Genomic DNA, 22,152 nt, shown 5'->3' with positions numbered 1-22,152 from the left:
ATCTATAAGAAATGCAAAGAACATCAATACAGTCTCTATTAGGCCACACATAATATAGCTTACAAAATATTTTTAATCAAATAAGTCATAAAGAAGCAGCTTTCCTTGTATTTATAATGAACAGACCTCATATATACACGACGCAAATGAAATAATAGGTACCCTTGTAGTTGCTGTAAGGCACATTTAATTTAAATGAGAAGAAAATCATTCATAACATGCCTTCCAAATTAAGAGTTGTCTCTTTTCTCAAGTACCCGAATCCCAAATTTGGACTAGAGTCTAAAATGTACCCAAAGCATACTTAGGTACTCGAGCACTTGTTTATACAAAGTGAGGACCTGTGCCTCTCAACGGTCCAAGGAACGCAATATTCTAAGGAAATACTTGAGCTAGGATTCTTTTAGGGTTCCCCAGAGGCTAAAAACAAACCCGTGCCCAAAGAAAAATAATTCAAAACAAAACAGAATCCTCAATTTCACCAATTTACTCCACTTAATTCTATTCCTAATTAGTCTAATTCTTACAGAAAATGATGGTCACAAAGCCCATTCCCAATTTCCTGTGGTGAAAATCATTAGTAACAACATCAGAACTTTCAAACCTCTGAGAAAAAAATCACAACCCCACGTCTAAACAAAAAAAGGGCAAATGCAATATCTGTGTAATTAACTTTATTATATGTGTGAATATTTTTTGCTGAAACAATTTTAAATGGCTGTATCTCAATGACTAAGTGATGACATAAAATGAACTTGGAAGTGTAGAGTTTCTTAATTACATATGAAATGCACATTTCTGTCACTGCGTTATAGTCTCAAATTGAAATCCTACAGAACTATCAGTATGTGTGTGTGTGATTTGGATTGTTAACGTAGCTTTAAACAAAATCAGTCATATAGCTATGATGTCTGCAGTGTGGCAGTTTATAGTGATGTCTAGCAAAGGCGCATCATCATGCTGCAGACATGTGGCATCATATCCCACCCAGTCACATTGTCCTGACAACATTCTTAACACTAACCTCTTAATACTGAGCGCCTAGCAAAGCACCTACTAGTACCATTTTTATACGTCTTTGGTATGACTCGGCCAGGGTTTGGACCCGCAACTTCCTGCATCCAAGGCAAATGGTCTAACTACAAGGCCACCAAAGCAATCTGATCTATCAGTAAATCCCAAGTGTCATACATAAAGTTGACAAGACAAAAGATACAATGTAAACATTTCAGCCATATGATTTTATCTCAAAACTTCCAAAATTCATTCGTTAAGAGAAAAGTTCACTTCTGTATTTAAGTTAAGGTGCTTTCTTCTTACCTCCTGTTTTTCCTCCTGAGGTTTCAGCCTCTCCTGGTTTCGAATAAATTCTTCCTCCATCAGGAGGTAGTCCTTGATCCTCTCCAACTTTAGTAACTTCAGTCGGCATCTTGTGTGGGGAGTTACTAAATGTAAACACAAATTTGAAAATACATGCACCTTTAACTGCAAAACCTTTACTAATAAGAAAACTGACTATCGTAATTCTGCATATGAAATGTTTAAATATTTATTTCTAAATGACATAAGAAAACCTTGTTTCTCAATTACTATCAGAGGTCTCGCTAGGATTTTACAACTAGGAGACCAGGACTCCTATTTTGGTAAAAATTGGGAGTCCCACCAGAAAAGGTTGCAGTCCGCTCCCATAAGCATATTGGGCATACATGAAGTGGCTAATTGTCCAGATGAGAAGAACCAGTAGTTGTCATGCAGTTTAATTTTCCAAATTCTTTACATCACTGACATATAGCTCTTGTTTGTCAATTAGAGTCAGACTGAATTTTGTCAATTCAAGAAAAGGACTTATTCCAAACAATAAGCCAGGCATCACACACTTTCTTACACTTGGCTAATGTCCATTCTAAACTATCAGTTTTAGAAACTTTAGCACTCTTCTGAATCTCGTTATAATCTTCGTCTATTTGCCCTTTAACCCCAAAATACTTATCCAAATTTGCAAAAGGCATTTTATCTCAATCTTGACATGTCTTGATTTCGAGGTCATAAACACTACTTATTCAGCTATACAAGGAAATGAACAAGATATTGAAAGCTAACGTTGTTCACTTAATGTACCCTTATAATGACCAGTTACATCTCTGGGTCTTCATACCTCAGAATCCAGTCATTGTAAATATCAGCACATTTTCCCACCAGTCAGCAGCTAGTTTAAGTCTTTGAACTTGCTGCCCAATTACTGGGTCATGTTCTTTTGATGTACTCTTATAATGACAGCATATACATCTGGGGACCTTACAGCCACTGAATTCTGTCATTGTAAATTTCAGTACAGCTAAAATGATCAATTGATCAAAACATTTTCCCACTCAGCAGGTGGTTGAAGCAGGACTGGCAAGTTTCTGAATTTGCCGCCCAGCTATTGCATGTGTATGGAGGACTCCTGCCTATGTGATTTTCTGTGTCCCATGTAAAAATTCAAAATCCAAATACATGATTACGCGTTTCCAAGACCTCTGACTATGCGACTTTTAAACTGTCATTCATGTTTAATTTTCATGCTATAAAACTACATTTTTAATTCCTTAAAACAGTTTCTCAAGTTTAATACTGTCAATAACAAATGGCAGATGACACATTTATATGCTTTACACATCACTAAAATTTAAAAAAAAACAAACAATTTCTCACCTTGTGGAAGTTTACTAGCAGCATCTGGACCCTTGAGCTTTTTCTTTTTCTTTCCTACACGTGTTGGAACTGGAGGCTCATACTTCCTCTTCTTTTCCTGAAATGCAATGCATATCTAGGTTGGCAAGAGACAGTTCCCAGAACTAATCAAATATTGTTTTCAACCACTTGTCCGAGACAAGTGGTTTAAGAAAATCTCTTGCCTAGGTTTGATTGTATGCATTTTATTCCATGTTAACAACAAAAGAAGCAACATACAACATATTTATTTCTTCAAAGGCCTTAATCTTTTAGCCTTTGTTATTATCAAGGTATCTTATATAACAGTACACTAATTCTCACTCTAATATGGAAGCATCAGTCTTTCCACCAGCAAGAACAGAAAGGAGTTTACGGAAATTCAGATCTTCCCCAACTTCTTCTATCATGACTTGATCAATTAATAGAACAAAGTCTCTTGTCCCAAGTATGTTATTATAATTAGCACCAAGTTTAAGACTATTATTTTACTGAAGCACATGCAACGATTCTCTATCAGAAAATGGTTTTCCATATTGGGTTAGGGTGTACACTGTGTTAAAGATAATTCTCATTGTTTTTCTCATTTCATTTTGTTTTAAAATGGCCTTTTTTGGTGGAGTGTTAGCAACTCTAACTCCAGGGATTATCTACACATGCTGACTAGTGTCATGCATACGCCATGCTGCACAGGCTTTGTGAGGTCCAAAACTGTCCTGAGATTTGCTCGATTAAATCCTCAATCTGTCAGTTCTGCTGACAAATACACTGGCTGAATTTCCAACCTGTGCTGTTTTGGGATATTGTTTGTAATATGTGCAAAACATCTTTCCTTCAGAGTTGATGAATTCAAGCCATGGATAATATCAAAGCAGCTGAAATTTTCTTGGTCTCTTAGATGTATCATATTTAACAGTCTGATTAATGTCGCTTTGGAGAGGTGTGTGTGTATGTGTCTGATTAGGATTTTTAATGCAGCTTTAAAAAAAATTCAGTCATCGCTGCAGACATGCAGCATGATGTCCCACCCAGTCGCATTATCCTGACACCAGGTCGACCAGTCCTAACACTAACCTCTTAATTTTGAGTGCCAAGCGAGGCAGCTGTTAGTACCATTTTTGTAAGTCTTTGTTATGACTTGGCCAGGGTCTGAACCCATGACCTTCTGCTTCAGAGACGGATGCTCTAACCACTAGGCCACTGGAGCGGTTCGTGTTGGAGGAACAGTTACCTCAGATTACGCTTTATCCTTCCACTTTTACATAAGTTTCCTTCTTTGAATCTTTCTTATGGCCTTCCTTGTGAAAATAATATAATAATCTCATTTTCTCCATACTGAAAAGATTATCCAATTTGACAACTACTTCAATCAAAATGATCATAGAATACTTTTGTTAAAATTTAAACACAGACTGCTGCTTTAGTGCAATTGTTTTGCTTCAATCACAATATAACATACTGAAGTCGATATTCACAATAGTAAATTATAAAAAATAAAAACTTCATGACTGTCATTTAGTCAGTTCACAAAGGAAATGGACTGTAATTAAATTTGGTGGATTGAAATCAAAGGGTGATATGCTATGGTTATCTTTCTTGAGTAAACACGAAAGTAAAAGACTGTTTAAAATACTATTAATAATTTATACCGGATTTGTTTTGTCTGAAGTGTTTTTATTGGTTGGCAATTTTGTTGCTAAGCCCAGTATACAGTCAAGCAGTAATAGCAATCATGCACATATTACAGTTAACAATGATAACCTATTGTAATACCACAGGTTGTGAATTAACAAACTGAGTACATAATAAATAAAAAAAAGCACCTGTCACAGACTAAACCTTGAAAACATTTTACTCGTATGAGTTTTAAAATGTTTAGCCTGGTACATCAGGCAATGGAATTTCACCAGCCCTTGTCAACAGGATAAACAAACATAAAAGTCCTAATACCTTTGTTTGATAACTTAAATAAAAATCAATGTGTATGCTAAATTCTATTGAATATTAATCAAAATCCAACTGAACATCATGTATTTCTAAACTTATCATTTTATTCAAAAACTGGATATAAATGACAACAAAGTAAAAAAAAATAACAAAATAGGATGTAACACATAATTAAACAAATGACAAATTGTATTGGGTCACTTCTGGCTTTCCGTGTTAACTGTAAATATCAGCCCCTCTCAGCTGTGAAAAAATTGGTTTAAGTGAATGAATAAATCAGTACTGCTCAGACAACAACAACAACAAAAAACTAAGATAAGCAGCTATTACTTTAGTGTCTTCGGTGTGCTACATTGTTTTCACAAAAGGTTGCTTACAAAAAGCAAAAATGTACATTCAATTCAGCATGTTTTTCAAGATGTGGCATCCAACTCAAGGCAAACGATTGTACTATTTTTAACTTCAGTGGTTTCTTGTCTAAGCGGCCCTGAATTCTACAAACATTTAGACCAACTGTTGTGACTGACTGTCACATAATGCCACTGTCAAAAAATCGTAAATATTGCACATGCTTGCAAAGTGCCTAATTAGCAAAACCTATCAAACTTGGAATTGACCAATATTTCACAACGTCAAAACTTCAACTTTAGCTTTTACATGAATAACTCTACAGAATTTTGTTGGACATCATTTTTAATACACGTGGAAAAAGATTATTTTGTTATGGGAGAATATGGGTACTGGTCTCTGAAATACCATTTCACCACAAAAGCTTAAGTTACATAATTTATATTACACTGAATAACATCATGAAGCAATTCAAAGACCCTTTAAAAATCCACATCTTCTGAGGAATTCATGAACAAGCTAAGCTGAGGGGTAACTGTAAAAGATTCTTCCCTAAGATCAGGCAGGTTATAACTAAGTAAATTGCTATAGCATAAATAGTGGAGTTTTATGTAATTAGGTTGCGTAATGTATCCCCTACACATGACTATAAAAATTAATTAGTGATCAAAACAAAGCCAAATACTAAGCAAAAAAGAATATTCAATTCTAAGAACAACACATTTTCATCAGACAATTAAATTCACAAAACAGCTCAAGAAGGAACAATAAAAATTCCATTTTGGATCTCACAATACAAACCTTGTCATCCTTTTTATCTCCCTGTCCTCCTGCCCCACCAGACTGCTGCTGACCCTGCAAATAAAGTTTTATATGATTGAGGAATTTAATTATTTCAATGTGCATAGCATGCCAAAAATTCACACAAACTAGGACAAGTGGAAAGTATAGGTCACAAATGAGCTTCTTTTGTTGACAGTGTGGCACTAGCATAGATGCACATCATCATCCCTTTCATCATTCAAGCATGAACACCAAATACAAAATTTAACTCAGTGAGTGAAGCATTAAATATTGGACATAATAACCTACTTCTGCATGGAGGGAACAGTTCTCATAACAATGCCACCCCTCACTGAGCAAACTGTTTCAATCGTCAATAATGCATTTCAAGAAAAATGAATTCCAAACATCTGTTCTACCATACTGCTGTTGTAATTTTTAGTGTGTCTTGTTCAAGTAAGGTGAGCAGTCTCAAAATATGTCTGAAAACTTGTACATTTCAATTAAATCTGAGTCTGTCTGGAGTCTAAAGATGGAAGTACTAAATCCTCTTGCTTCATAGATCTAAACTATTTTTTTCTGACCGTTTCAAGTTTTTAAGATCTACATTCAGCCATGAGTTACAGGTGGCCAATGTGTATTGTAAAGACAGTCAGATGTGGAAGGCAAGTGTCTTTTATGATGTGAATTTTTACAACATCTATGAATAATTCCAATATTCTGGTATGCTTTTCAGACTATACTGTCAACATGAATGCTTGGCTTTGAAGAATTATGAACCATCACTACTAAATCAATATGCAATTCAACTTTCAAAAATAAATAAATCCATCTATTGCAGGGTGTCCTACCTTTTGTTTTTTTAGAAACAAGTGTCCAAAGCAGATATATTACTCAATGCTGCAGGCCAAATGAGGAAGAACAGTTCAATAATTAAATATGAAAATTCAACATAATTTTTACATGACACTAATAACATTCTTATTAAATGGTTGTAATAATATTGTTAAATACGACAGTCAAATATTGAGGTAGATACATAGAACATCAGAAAGCAATAGAGAAAATGGAACAAGTATTAATTAAAATGCATATTTTCAAAAGGACTGCCTACATGGCCACAGGTAGCACAATGTGAAGGATGCCCACATGGGTTGGACACACCTTATCTAGGGTATAAAAATAGTTCGGAGCTTCAAGATTTCCAGCATTTATCATATTAACTCTCCTGCTCATATTTACAGTTGTGCTTTTTCTGTTCATCATCTAATTTCTGACCTTTCAGCGGTGGTTGTTCACCATGGAAAACCTTCCACATCTTTCCAGTATCACAATACTGCATTGAATGTTTGTCAATAATGATATAAATATTAAAATGCATTATTCAGCCGAGGTCAAGCTAGACTTCTAGTTTAGGAAGTGACTCCTCCTTTTGTACAGAATAGGGACAAATGAGAGCTGAATAGGGAGAAGTGGAAGCAAAGCAAGACATGCACTATCACGTTGTGTGTGTGTGTGTGTGTGTGTTGTTTTCATTTCTTATCTGAATTATGCCCTTCTATTTCCCAGTATGCATATTTGCATTAAACACTGTTATATGCAGTGTATTTTGGCAATATGAATTTTAACTGAGTAACTAGATTACAGTATTATAATTGCAAGTTAGTACAAATGCTTAATCAACAACCCTGAATCAAGAATGTTTCTTTTTTACTTTCTGAAAGTTCACTATAAAATGGCAGTTGCAAAGATTTCTAAACTTATTTGAAACAACCCTTGTACCATGTACATGAGAGCAAATGCAAACATTTTTCAGATCATACTGTTCAACATAATTTCTTTGTTGCCAATAATACTTTACCATAACTGGTCATGGACAACACAATGAAGAATTAAAATCAGTATATGAATGAACCAAAAATTTTTTCAATCGAATCGACACAGCCAACATCTATTTTTAGAAAGAGGGTTTTTTATTAGGATTGCAAATGTAAGGATCTAACTTGGCTAACACAAGACCACTTGTTAACCCCCAGCCCTCTATCCAGAGACTGATACTCATAATTTCCTTTGTAATAAGCCCCTTGCCCTAAGTGTATGTAAATGTGGCGATTTAAGTGCATTTATTTAAAATAAAAAAATGTTCTAAAACTGAATAGTCAAGTTTAACCAAAGTCTATTCAGTCATGATTGCGGAATGCTCTATACCATAAATGTCATCAAAAAGCTTCCAAATGAAAATTATTGATTATTATGGACTTTTACAATGGTGGCCAGATACTAAACTGGATCAAGAAAAGAGGATGTAGGGGTCTATCATAATAAATGACAGGGAAGTACACAAATGTTTCAACATGTGCAGCTTTCACTGTCATATCACAATGCATGACATTCAATCCAGTTTGTACTGAATCACACCTTGAGGCTGACCCCCTCCAAACATTTCTACATACTTTAACACTGATTCTGATGTATGCATTTCTCAGGGAGTGTAAATAAGAACCATCTAAAGGAATATGGATGTATGATGACCTAAATAAAGGTAATTATCACCATTTAAAAGTATGTGTAATCAAATTAAACAAAATTACACCCATTACTGACTTAGTTGGTACTGAACTCCTATATGATCAGCACGACTTGCATAGTACAGACACATTTAGAATCTTAATCTAATGGGAGAAATTTAAACTATTTCATGCCCACTCAATCTGAAAGCTTTGCAGGATGTATTGCAGAGTAGTGTTTTTTTCTTCAGAATATTTTTTGGACGATGACTGTTATTTTTATATTCAGACTGCACAACAAACAGAATATGGTTTGACCATCATCAATACCTACCTAATAACATTTTTATGTAAGTGAGAAGCAGCATATTGCTAGTTACTCAACATTATTTAAAAACTTAGTCACAGTTTCCTAATTTCATATGTTCCATTAAATTAATGGGTTTTATCTGCCTTGTTTATATGTTGTTGTAGGGTTTAACGCCATTTTTCAACACAAGATAGGCTATACATGGCGGCCAGTATAATTGGTGGAGGAAGAACCCTGGAAAACCCCGGGAAGAACCACCAACCCACGAGAAGCTACTGGCAGGCTTTCTCACGTACCCATGTTTGCCGAGCCTGAGACTCGAACTCACGTAGACAGGTGAGATGGCAGTGATCTGTAACGGTGGCCTTGTTTATATAATGGGTATCATTTTTTTCAGCCTTTAAATTTTACCAAGTCATTCTGTGCAAGGAATTTACTAAGAAACTAAATAATGTGCTTTTCATTCATCAAATATCTGGATAATACTGAAATTAATCTATGAGTAATGCTGAAATTAAACTCTTTTTTGATGGATAATACTTAAATTATGTGCAAGCAAAGATGGGGATAACTCTAATATGTTTTTGAAAATGAATATTAGGCCCAGAGATCAAAACTATTTTTTTCCACACGACCCTATATTAAAGCAATAACGACTTGCATGGAATTTTTGGTTTTTATGTCACTTAAAAACCCCAAATCTAGTGTCTCTGGTATTATTTTAATTTTAGCATAGATTCTAAATTGTGTAAAGGCATGAAAAAATATTGAAGTTGCATTTTATCCTCTTGATCGGCCAAATACATGCTCTACACAAACATTTTTACCATTTTAAAAGATATTTTTGAAAATTTTAGCTAATGCACATTTCCTGAAATTGAGTTTTGAATTAAGTGGGTCAGACATGTAATCTAAACTAGAAAATGCAAGCCAGCATGACAGATGTAGTACAGATACTTAGTGACGTCATTCTCAAGGCACGAAAATATGTTATACTTCAAATTCATATCAACTTTTTGACCAAAACCTGCACATCATATAGCAAATTTATAACTTTGCAAATACTAGATATATAATTTTAACAGGACTGATCACAAGTTTACAAGGTATAAACTTTTGGACTGCTACTTTGGTGATTTCAGCACCAACCTACATTGTTATAAATACAACTTAACCCTTCGACATCTTGAAAAATTGTTGTTAAGTATAGTCTAAATCTTTAATGAGCTACTCAGTGTTTAGGAACAAATATCTGTGAAAATGAAACAATGGATAGTAACAAGCATTTTGCATTTTTCATTCACCCAGATTGTGCTTACATTTTGGAATAAATCTAAGCGATATGAATCCTAATCAGAGAGAATTTACTCCAAAAGACCTTATGTAGACAAAAATCTGAATACATGTCTTAAATGTCTTTCTTTATTCATTGTATAAATTTCTTAATACCTTAACAGTTATTTAGTTTAAGCTATTATACAAATTGTTTCCATTTTTGCAAATTCCTATTTGTTGAAGGGAAAACTTCATCTCCAAAGGTTGGAAATTTGGACTGTTTATTTTTATATTTCAAATTTTGGACAGCTGCTGGCATAGCTTAGGATATATGGGGGGGTGGGGGGTGGGGAGAGAAATATAATTAATGAGACCCGTTAACATTACACCTTGAACGTATATTTTTCTAAATACCTTGTGCATAGCTACTTAAACTCTTTTCTTAAGGATAATGAAGATATTTTGGGAAAGAAAAGAGTCAGCAATTAATGTTTGCTCTGTATGAGTAATAAAGATAAATAGGACATAATAATGTATGATTTGTTTGTTATATGTACAATGCTGTCATGTATTTCTGAGCACATACGGTTTCAGTCTCCAACAGACTGACGAAAATAAAATACTGCAATGCTTACCAACTGAAAAAAAGGCAATTATCACCAGAATATTCTGTGCAAAATAATATTAATTTTGGACACAGGATACCAACCCTGTGTTTTCTCGACTCATATGTCGGCCTATTCTGTGCACAGCTTTGAAAAAATGTAAAGTTTATCTATTGGGCTATAGAAATGAAATATATTATTTTGGACTGTTTCTGTCAGCAGTTCAATTGAGTAGTAAGATCAGGTTTATAGCTAGTTTTACAAAACTCAATGTGGGGGCTTTGAGTGGTCTAAAGCGCTCTCCGTTATGGATCACTGCCATCTCTTTTGTGTGGGACAACATCTTGCAAAATTGGAAACTTGGATTAAGATGCATTTTTTTAAGGTATATATTTCCATCTTTTATATAATGTATTCATTATTGTGATTTTAAGATACATAGTAATAATGATATTCTGGGTTACAGGTTCAAGAAGGTCATGGAATGGGTCTTCATGCTGACATTTAGAAATCACATTTTCATATGCATTTCAAGTCGTAATGTGTGATATTTGTGTACACTTTATGAATATCACTTTTCTTAATTGAAGAATGACCGTTCTTTCTTGATACAAAATGGATTTTTTACTTAAAATAACACGTGATCCAATGTTTACAGAAATAACGTATCGTTGCGTAGAATTACCCGACATGTAGAAGGGGATGGGGTTAATTCCGGAACTTAAATTTTAAACTTCGTGAGATTGTGATGCAGAATATTTTGTTAACTTAAATAACTCAACGACTGATCATACGTTAAAAAAGACCACAATTCCACATTAACAGATTTTAGGTGAAGAAATTTTTAGCACTAATCAGAATTGTGCTACAAGAAATTGTAAACGGTTTTGAAAAACGTCCGGGATGAAAACAATGAAAACTTGCTAATATCACACAGAAAGTCACACTAACCAAAATACTTCATATCTGGCATTCTACCGTGTGAAAATATGCAAGGTACAAGTCTTTTTCTGTAGTTAAAAATTTAAAAAACAAAAACAAAAATAAAAACATAGGTTATCAATTCCTTAGTGCGACTCCGTGGAACATTGGAAACAAAATAGCTGGACATAACCTAGGCCTACTAAAATAGCGAGTATATTTTGTCTCACTAAATGAAAATGTAGCTCTTAAAAATGTTCAATTAATACATCATGTCTTTATATTTGCTAATGATCTTTGGAAAACAAATGCTACTTTTGCATGAAACAGCAAAATTACCTACCATTACCGGAACTTGGTTATAGTGTGTTTGACTTGCGCATGCACCTGTATGGGGTCTTACTATATACCGCAAAGACGCATAAATACAGACAAAGACAGAGCAAAGACGGTCAAAAACAATGCAAAGACGGTACAGAGACTTTTAAACTGACAATACTGGAAAACGATAAATGTTCATTTCAACTTATGAAAATACTCGAAAATATTTAAAATAAATATATAAGAATTAGACATGTATGCACTGTCTGTACGATGTTCGTATTTTTGTTGTTGTTGTTGATATTGTTTTTAAATGTCTATATCAGAGTTTAATTTTAAATCCGCACAACATGATGTAAAATAACAGATAAAACCAGGACACGTGCTGTATTATGACCGCCCCTGGTCTATATGCACTCAGAGCTGTAATGAATGATGGTAAATATTCAAGAATGTCTGTCGTCAGTTAAATATAATCTTCCTATCATTCTTTTGTATTTAATCTCATTAAATAATGATGCAGAAAATTCATTGGGGATATATATTTTATATGTTCATATAGTAAGTACGAAAGAAAGAGAAGTGCACAGAGACATTTTAAACTACTTAATGGAAATTTAATACTATTGTTATATCTTTATCTAAATTATTATACGATATAAGTTTTCAATCTATGTGGTCATAGTTATTGATTTTTAGAAGACATCGCAAAGACAGGTACAACCCGTTCAAAGGCGGGCAACGACACATAAAGATGGCAATATAAAAATTATATTCTCACAAGGAACTTTCTGTATTAGTATTAAATGAGATAAGATATGTGACAAAATAATTATGAGACAATCCCATTGCTTTGACAGAATGCATTATTGAACATTTAACTTATTCATGACAATGTATTAGGCAATAAAAAAACAACAACAGTTAAAACATAAACAGAGCAAACATTTCTAATTCTTATATTCTTTATTTAACAAAAATATCTGGACAAAATTCAGCACGTGAAACTATCGAATGGTGATTTTCATATGACCGATGGAAAAGCCACTCTTCACGCAATACACGTTTCACCTCTAAGATTCAGCGGAAAACGTTAAGCTTTATTGCTGAATCAGCTTTTCAACAACCATGAAGATCACGTGTGTTGAGCCCGTGCCATCGTAATGGATCCTCGTTATACATTGAATGCATGCGTAAGATCGAGTTGTGCGTGCAGATTTCGTGTTTCATCACCAAAGTCATGCCGATGCTATTTTGCAATCGCGAGCATTATAGTTATTGTGCAGAGAAAGAGAGAGAGAGAGTCAGTCAGTCAGTCAGTCTGCTAGCTCACAAACTGACCTTGGGCTAGGCTAGAACCTGAAGTTGGCGAATCCGGTATATGTACAAATATTGCAATTAAAAATGCAACTGGTAACTAATATATACATATATTTTAATTTGTCAAAATTTGCTTAAATAGTAAATATTCGCATTATTACGTATGTGGGAGAAATGCGAGACTGACCATAACATTGAATATATGATGGAAATGACATACTATAGATGCGAGAAACTGGCCAGAAGATTGTGGTACATATAAACACCAAAACAGAAATGCTAATTCTACAGTAGAATATTTCAGAATACTAACAGAAGTATTATAAATAGGAATAAATATTATGATACAGATTACAGAGATTCTAACCCGGGTCCGCGTAAACGGCACCAATCGCCTTGCCTGTAAGTACCAATCCTTAAACATTATCGACCATGCTCATATTACCAATAGATGAGATTACGTGGTCGGTGGTATCGGCATCCGTGCTTAGCACACTCGCATGTCCACTTAGTAATAAATTCTCATCTAAGTAGTGAGTCATACACAAATCAATTTATATAGAATGAATTATAGAGAATTAGAAATATACACCAAATAGAACGAAACGTTTTATCTCTGGATTCTACATTAGAATGAATGAAAATACTAACAGTTATTATAAATAATATTCTCTAACCTGTATGATGTAAAGAACAATAGCAAAAATATTGAAATTGATTTTTAATTCACGTGTCAGAAAGATATATCGTTTCAATGGTGAGGCAGATTGCTTTTTGTTACTGTGTATCCATGGTGACAGGAGGCTTTTACTGTATATCCATAGTGAGACAGAAGGCTTTTGCTGTATATCCATAGTGAGACAGAAGGTTTTTACTGTATATCCATAGTGAGACAGAAGGCTTTTACTGTATATCCATAATGGGACAGGAGGCTTTTAATGTGTATCCATAGTGAGACAGGCAGATTTTAATGTATATCCATAGTGAGACAGGATGCTTTTACTGTAGATCCATAGTGAGACAGAAGGCTTTTACTGTACAACCATAACGAGACAGGAGGCTTTTACTGTATATCCATGGTGAGACAGACGGCTTTAACTTTCACATGAAGGGTACAATCCAAATTTACTACTCTAGTGACTATTACAAAATATTTGGTGTATCTCAAATTAATAAGAAAAGTTCCTGGACTTTTCCCCAATAACATTGTGTAGGATTGAGATCCAAACTTTATTTGTTCATAACTGGTTAAGATGAAAAGAAAGTCTGCAAGGAATAAAACAAGTGGGTGATTACAATAATAATAATAATAATTTGTATAGCGCCTAATCTTTAGAAGCTCTAAGCGCTTTACAACATTAGACAACATATATAAGATAAAAAAAAAACATATAATAATATTATTACTAAAACAAACACCATGAAATTAGAAAAACATTAAAAAATATAAAACGTGCTGAGAATATTTCAGGTAGGAAACATTATTAGGTCTTTAAGTTTGTTCTTGCAGTCGAAATAAGTGAGTTTTGAGAGCCCTCTTGAATGTGATCACTGTGTCTTTGTGTCTAAGTTCAGTGGGCAATTCATTCCACGTTGCTGGGCCTTGGTATGCAAAAGAACGCTGTCCATATGACTTTGTTTTCATAGTGGGAATAATAAGTATTCGATTGTTAGAAGAGGAGCGTAAGTATCTTGCTGGTGTGCACACACGGGTGAGGTCGGATAGGTATGTTGGACTGGAGTCCGACAGTGAAACGTAGCACAGAGAACAAATGTTATGTTTGATTCTGGATCGAATGGATAGCCAATGTAGGGTACAGAACAGCGGGGAGGTGTGCTCTGATCGTGGTACTCTAAGCGTGATCAAGCAGCTGTGTTTTGAACTTTTTGAAGTTTCTGGAGTAGATATTGAGATGAACCAGGGATAATTGAGTTACAAAAGTCCAGTCTTGAAAGTACTAATGAACACATAAGTGTTTTAGTGGCATCAACTGAAAGATATTTGCGAATGGAGCTGATGCGTCTCAGCTCAAGATATGCAGCCTTGCATATGTTCATGACATGTTGGTGCAATGTGAGAGTACTGTCCAGAGTAACACCTAGGTTTCGTACTGATTGTGTGAATGTAATGTTGGCAGTAGGTGATTTGCGTCCAAATCCACCGGTAGCTTATTTGTCACGACTTCAAAGGAGAGCAAGAAACCTAATGTTCTCACATAAGTCACGAACGACTGCATCATATGTTTGTGTTACTAATTATACAGATACCACACAATTCTATCATTTTTGTTGCTTTCTTTTCTTTATCAAACTCTTGTTGTAGTCATCAAGCAGGATCAAAGTGTTTGTATCTTGATAATCACCGACCAGTAATTCAGTTACTTATCTAACGTATCTTAAAATCTATAACATTCTACTTCTTGTTAAACAGAACAGTTGGTCAGATCATAGTAATATAATCCAATTTTTTAAAATATTCAGTCAGTGTAATTAAATTAACATGTATTGTTGTCCTGTTTATAACACCACAATTTATAACGTTGTGAAGATGCTTTTGGTACATTTATCAGCCGGTAAAACTCGTGCGTTGTACATATACACTATTTATTATGCCTAATATATAACCGATTTCATTGGATTATTTTTGTATATTTACGTTAGCATCAGAGTACAAAAATATATACATTTTGTGGGGACCAACAATATCTGTACTGTCTGTTCATTTGTAGATGAAAGCCTTGTTGAACGTTGGCTAATTTATTACCACAACTATGCTATCCGGTTATCATGTATACATCTCAGATCAAGCCAGATACACCGATTGTAAGTGTTCATATTGTTAACATTTATGTTACGCGTGTGTTTGATGCTCATCAAAGAAATATTTTCTGGCTTCTCAGTTGAAAACCTGGAAAATTAAAAATTTTTGGCAGACTATCAATAGTCACTGAGATCTCCTCTACTGCTGTGTAGGTAAATGTTTCTCCTACACTTTCTTGACCTTTCCATAGAGCACCAAGCAACCATTCGAAGTTATTACATCATCATTGGCGACTCAGTCTCGAAAGACCATGCGAATAGCGCCCTTGGGGTGTTGTCTGTCTCTGCTGGCATCGTCTGCTGTGACTGTGCAGACCTATACGTGAGTGACAGTCCCTATTGCAATTGATGCAGTTATACTGGGAAGTCTGTGTTACTGTGGTTGCTGCCGCGTTCTTCTTTCTCTTACGTTTCTCCACTGCCAATTGGCCTCTCCTCGCATCAGCGACTGATATGCCATTGTTTACCGTCAGTCTCCAGGTGCCTCGGTCCTCGGCCAGCTCTTCCCAGCCATCGGGTGAAATGTTGCATGCCTTCATGTCCCTTTTGCATACATCCTTGAAACGGAGTGAGGGGCGGCCGACTCTTCTCATGCCAGTGGCCAGCTGTCCATATAGGATATCCTTTGGCAGCCTTCCATCCTCCATGCGTCGGACGTGTCCCAGCCATTGAAGGCGGCGTTTGCTCAACAGGGAGTACATGCTGGGGGTACTTGCACGCTGCAGGATCTCGCTGTGTGGAACACGGTCTTGCCAGCTGATTTTCAGGATGCGTTTTAGGCACCGTATATGGAAGGAGTTGAGCCGGCGTTCTTGCCTCATGTAGGTACTCCAGGTCTCACTTCCATATAGAAGGGTGCTGAGAACGCAGGTCTGGTAGACTCGGACCTTGGTGTGCTCTGTCAGCGCGTTGTTTTCCCACACCCTCTTCGTTAATCGAGCCATGATGGTGTTTGCCTCCAAGCCTTCTGTCAAGCTCCATATCAATCGAGAGAGTGTTGCTGATGGTTGACCCCAGGTAGGTAAAGTTGTTGACTGCTTCCAGGGTGACACCGTTGATTTTGATGGAAGGGACAATGGTGGTATCTTACATGCTGACATTTGTTTTTTCCAAGCTGATGGTGAGACCAAACTTCATGCAGGCATCAGCAAAACGGTCTCCCAGTCTCTGAAGGGCTTCCTTGGTGTGGGTCACAAGAGCTGCGTCATCTGCAAAAAGCATCTCCCTGATGAGCACAGCTCTCACTTTGGTCTTTGAGCGCAGTCGTGCCAGGTTGAACAGCCTCCCGTCGGACCTGGTGTGTAGATATATGCCATCTGTGGACGTGTCGAAGGCGTTGGACAGGAGCAGGGAGAAGAAGATCCCAAAAAGTGTTGGTGCCAGCACGCAGCCCTGCTTCACGCCGCTGTTAATTGGGAAGGAGGTTGAGGAGGATCCATCATACAGGACTGTTCCCTTCATATCTGCATGGAAAGAGACTATCATGCTGAGGAGTTTTGGGGGGCAACCGATCTTACTCAGAAGTTCAAAAAGGCCCTTCCTGCTGACCAAGTCAAAGGTCTTGGTGAGGTCGATGAACATCATGTAGAGTGGTTGACCTTGCTCTCTGCTCTTCTCTTTGAGTTGTCGTAGGGAGAAGATCATGTCTGTTGTCGACCTGCCTGCTCTGAAACCGCACTGCGATTCCGGGTACACACGGTCCGCCAGCAACTGCAGCCTGTTGAGTAAGATGCGGGCGTACACTTTACCAACGATACTCAAGAGCGAGATCCCTCTGTAATTATTACAGTCACTGCGGTCGCCCTTGTTTTTGTAAAGGGTCACAATTGTGGCATCGCGCATGTCTTGGGGGACTACTACTCTTGGGGGGTGTGCGAGGCCTGGGCCTGATGTCCCGCTTGCCAAAGGAAAGTGAAGCGTCTCTCATAGCCACGAGATTTGATTGTCTGCTATACCAATGAATATCTCCCTAATGAAAAATCCTAAAACAAAATATATTCAGTATCTGGGTTTGTCATTAACTGATTGTGCTATTGATTCAGGAATAATCGTATTGTACTGTAAACAAATATTTTTCAATTTCGTACTTTAAGTGATCATTGGTAGATTATTAAAAATCGAGGCTAATTATGTCTTTGTTAGATCCTTATAGGTCAGATAACTTGAAAAAATAGTTAGTTCTTGTGAGTGTTCGACCGATACCTTTTGCTTCTCTAATAAATACTCGTGATTTTGATATGTTTTTGTTATGTGATATTGAAAAGTAACACAATTTTAATACTGCCCCCAGGTTTGATTTTACAACTAGTAGCTACCTTAAGACCATTTTAATTATAAATTTAACATTTTGTTTTCTCCCAAATAGCATATCGGTGATTCTTATACGCTGTAAAGATTATAATCTTTTTATAACGTCTCTTGTTTAAGAATCACGTTAATTGTTTATCTCTAATTCGATGTAACGGTTAATTAGATAATCACTTCGAGTTATACATAAGTTGATGAAAATCGCATGTAAATCTAATTTATTTATTTTTATGACAGTATGGTGTAAATCATTTTGAGTGTAAATTGTAAAAGTCTAAACGAGAGAGATAATATAATGGATAATAGTTAAATACCTAATCGGTCCCTAACTTTTGGGGTGTAATTTTGCCTCAGAAAGACGCAAGAAACCTTAATAATATTAATAAATTGATCATTATAATTTTCGATTAAAATCGTACAACTCGGACAGAGTAGTGTTGGCAAGTACTGTGTCTTTTGGGGCATTAATTATTGTGCTGTAATCATTAAAGGTCTTTTGAATTTCTGTAATAGCTTTCTTTGATTTCATTATTAATTATTCTAATTGTGACTGTAAAGTACCATATATTTTGCATGAAACTGTTTGTTTGTTTTTTAATTATATTTTGTCCGTGTAACTCTCCAAAACATCTTTTTCTGCGTTTAAAATTTCATTTGAAAATTCTGTTATACATTTCACATTGTATCCGCTTTTTCCTTTGCTGTTTGCTAGGGTGGTATAGTATTATTACATCTAATCGGGACTATTTAATCCTATTAGACAAATCCAGCCTATCTGCACAAGGTTGTACAGCTCTTCAGCAAGCTAGTCAACAATCTGAACATGCATATTTAAATCAAATAATACAATATTTATTTGATAAGAATTACAATATGAGTGATTAGTTTTTCCAACAAACATGAGAAACCTGAATTTAAACACAGAGATGGTGAAATTTGTATCTATGGAAATGTCTGTAACAGAAAATGCAAGTATTGCTCAGAAAGGCGACAAGGGGCTTTTGGCAGTCAACTGGATGCGAAATTAACGTGGACGTTCTAGTTTTGTCAAGGGATTAAGTTAAGTAGATTTAAAAGATAAAGGTCCAACAAATAGTAATTAACAAACAATGCATGTTAATGTGATTTTTTTCCCTACATTATAAAAAGTACAATAAAACAGCTATCTATCAATTATTGTCCCCCCCCCCTTTTAAAAAGATCCAAATTCCTGGGTATATCCAGATACACATAAAATATATAAATCAGCTCTTCGATGAACAGGTAAAGAAAGCAATAAATTTAATAAATGATTGGCATGAAGCATATAAAGTTAACTTCTATCTGCAATGAAATAAGTTATTTACTACACAATATAATGAAGGGTAAAATAAATGCTGTAATAGTTGCAAGTTCAATAATATCCTATGTTGCAATATATGACAACGGAATATAATAAATACAAATAGATATAAGTAAAGAGACAGATCAAACCAGAAAAGTTAAACTGCAAGGACTAAGAAAAGAGTTGACAGTGTAAGAAAACAGAGTTTTGACGTTTAACAGAGTTTTAAATAAAGTTTTGAGACATCAATGAAATAAATTTAAACGTTAGAGAAGAATTACCTCTAGACTAAGGGTTATAAAATAGTGATAAAAGTATAAAAAAAATTGTGACATTATTAGTACTATAGGTCTGACTATATCAACTGTTTCCCTGTATACAATAAATATGATTAAAGGTTTATGAGGACGTGGTGATTACCATTGGTGGATTTTTCTTGATTCAAAGGAAGGACAGTGTCATTTGCGGGCAAAGTGAAAAAAGGCACCAACATAATGCCAATTATTTGTTCGAGGTATCCAAAAAGTCAAAGCCTCATTGCCACCCGATACGTCCATTGCCTGGTACAATTTTTCAGCCTTTTGAATATAGATGTTGATAAAATAGTTCTAACCCCGGTTTTAAAGAGATGATCGATATCCTTTAAATTTTTGTTGGAGCCATCGAGATTATTCATTTTCATAGGCATATCAGCGCATAATACACTCGTACTTTTTAAGCTGAGATACAATTGTTAAACTTACAAAAAAGTTTCCTATCTTTTATATCCGTCATTAGTACCAAAAATCAAAACCACTAAAAGCTTCTTTATAGAATCAGTTGCAATTTGTTCTGACTATATCAAAAACAGGTCTTCTGATCCCATATACAAATCACATTTAATTTAAAACTCTGATTTAATCTTGCTTTACTCTCTGCTGGCTGTAAGATCATTAATGTCCGGGGAAAAAACACACTCATCTTATTTTTTTCATCTTCATAAAAATACGATAATCTTAGACATTACTATCATCATCCAAAGTCGTGAGTTTCTCTATGAGCAGTTAAACAACTCCTGTCATAATCGTTAATATCCACATATGTTTCATTGTAGTTAAGTCATTGTCTTGAATCAGAAAGGCTCGTGAATGCATATCATAATTTTTTTTTATTACACACACCCCTTTTAAAATATTTCGTTTCGTTATGCAGTGTAATTTGAAAATTGTTTTAGACAATGTTAAATTATTTCAGATTGGTTCGATTCAATGCATCTTAACCAGGTAAATGCATCTTGCATTCTGTAAATACATTTCGTACTTGAAACAAACACGAAACCTGTAAACATATTTCAGTAACTCTGACATGCATGGACCTGTTAAATGCCACTAGAAAAGTCCTCAACCATCTGTTGCGATTCATATTGCCCTATTAAACTTAATTCTGTCAAGATCGCAAGTCACACTGTGTTCTGTATCTCTCTACTTCGTCATTATTTTAAATGTTATAAAAATATTTTAAAAAATATCTAATGGATCGTAGGTGAGTTAATTACCCACATTTGTATTTCCTTATATATTTGTGTGACTCAAAGTTAACATGAGCGTTAATCTCAGTTACGGGACATGGGTAATGTGATGTATAGGTTAGATTTTATGTCTGAAGTCCATACCGTTAAATGTATAGGTCATTATGTAAATTTAAAACTTTGCGAAATATTTAAAAAAAAAAAAAATTATTTTTATAGTGCAAATACATTAAAACTCCCCTTCTGTTATTCATATTCACATTTAATTCTTTGTTGATTTCTTTGTCTAATATTTTCATTTTATTCACTGCAAAACGTTTTGATTTAATAGATTTTACACCTCTTTACAACCATGGATTCTCTTTTTTTTCTTTTTTAGTTCTGCTAATTTTTTCTCTACTTTATTGGTAACATTCTTTATAACTAATATTGGACACCATCCACAACGGCGAATGTGAATTCCAACATTTATTTGTGCTGTTTAATTTATACCGAAAGCGCTGCGAACATATATACGCACTGAAAGGTTACTAAAATTTATTTCATCGACTTAGTGTAAAACTTCCAAGATCAAACTGGCTTTGGTTGATTTTATAATAATTCTTTATGACACAGGGTTTTTATTGAGATATTGAAATTGTATATGTTATATATTTGTCAGTGAAAAATGCATAAATATAGTACATTTGCTATAACTTCTTTAAATAAATTCTATAGCTTTTAAACACACTGCTCTCCTCAACGTTTGCTAGATTTGATTGACCTTTGTTTTGTACTAAACTTTATAGACTATATCGTAGTTTATCAATTATCTCTTTTTAATCTGTCTGAAATAAATTTTGAAGCACTTTCATTTGGTTTTATGTTATCTCGTTTCCTTTTATCCGCAATGCTAGTTATTATCATTCTAAGTCATTGTCTTCTATTTTGAGATTCTACGTGTCTCACATATTTAAAATTTTTGTGCTTCAAATTTATCTGTCCTCAGCTGACTAAGTAGAAGCTGAAATATATTGAGCGTTTTCCTTTTTCAGCAAATCGCCAATTTACCAGTTGTAAAACTCTTTCCCTCCTTCAGCTCTAGCTCTCTCTTTCTATCTTTCAAGATTTGTCTTAAAGCATTCTCCATACTTGGTTTTCACTTTTTC

The 22,152-nt window shown here is 34.9% G+C and overlaps 1 protein-coding gene across 1 annotated transcript in view; it reads right to left on the bottom strand.

Moving 5' to 3' along the window:
* Positions 1 to 11,812, bottom strand: part of LOC149808283 (26S proteasome regulatory subunit 4) — a 40,301-nt gene extending 28,489 nt beyond the window's left edge. The window contains exons 1-4 of the mRNA XM_089975588.1: positions 11,749 to 11,812; positions 5,806 to 5,859; positions 2,692 to 2,788; positions 1,321 to 1,445 (exon numbers count right to left, since the gene is read on the bottom strand). Of these exons, the coding sequence (XP_089831714.1) occupies positions 1,321 to 1,445; positions 2,692 to 2,788; positions 5,806 to 5,859; positions 11,749 to 11,751 (279 nt within the window). The 5' untranslated portion in view covers positions 11,752 to 11,812. The remainder of the gene's footprint in view (positions 1 to 1,320; positions 1,446 to 2,691; positions 2,789 to 5,805; positions 5,860 to 11,748) is intronic.
* Positions 11,813 to 22,152: the final 10,340 nt, after the last annotated feature.

This window comes from Sinohyriopsis cumingii, chromosome 1, assembly GCF_028554795.1.
Source record: "Sinohyriopsis cumingii isolate HCF-2022 chromosome 1, ASM2855479v2, whole genome shotgun sequence".
Lineage (NCBI taxonomy): Eukaryota > Metazoa > Mollusca > Bivalvia > Unionida > Unionidae > Sinohyriopsis > Sinohyriopsis cumingii.
Note: the sequence above shows the minus strand (reverse complement) of the source record. Positions and strands in the feature narration are given on the sequence as shown.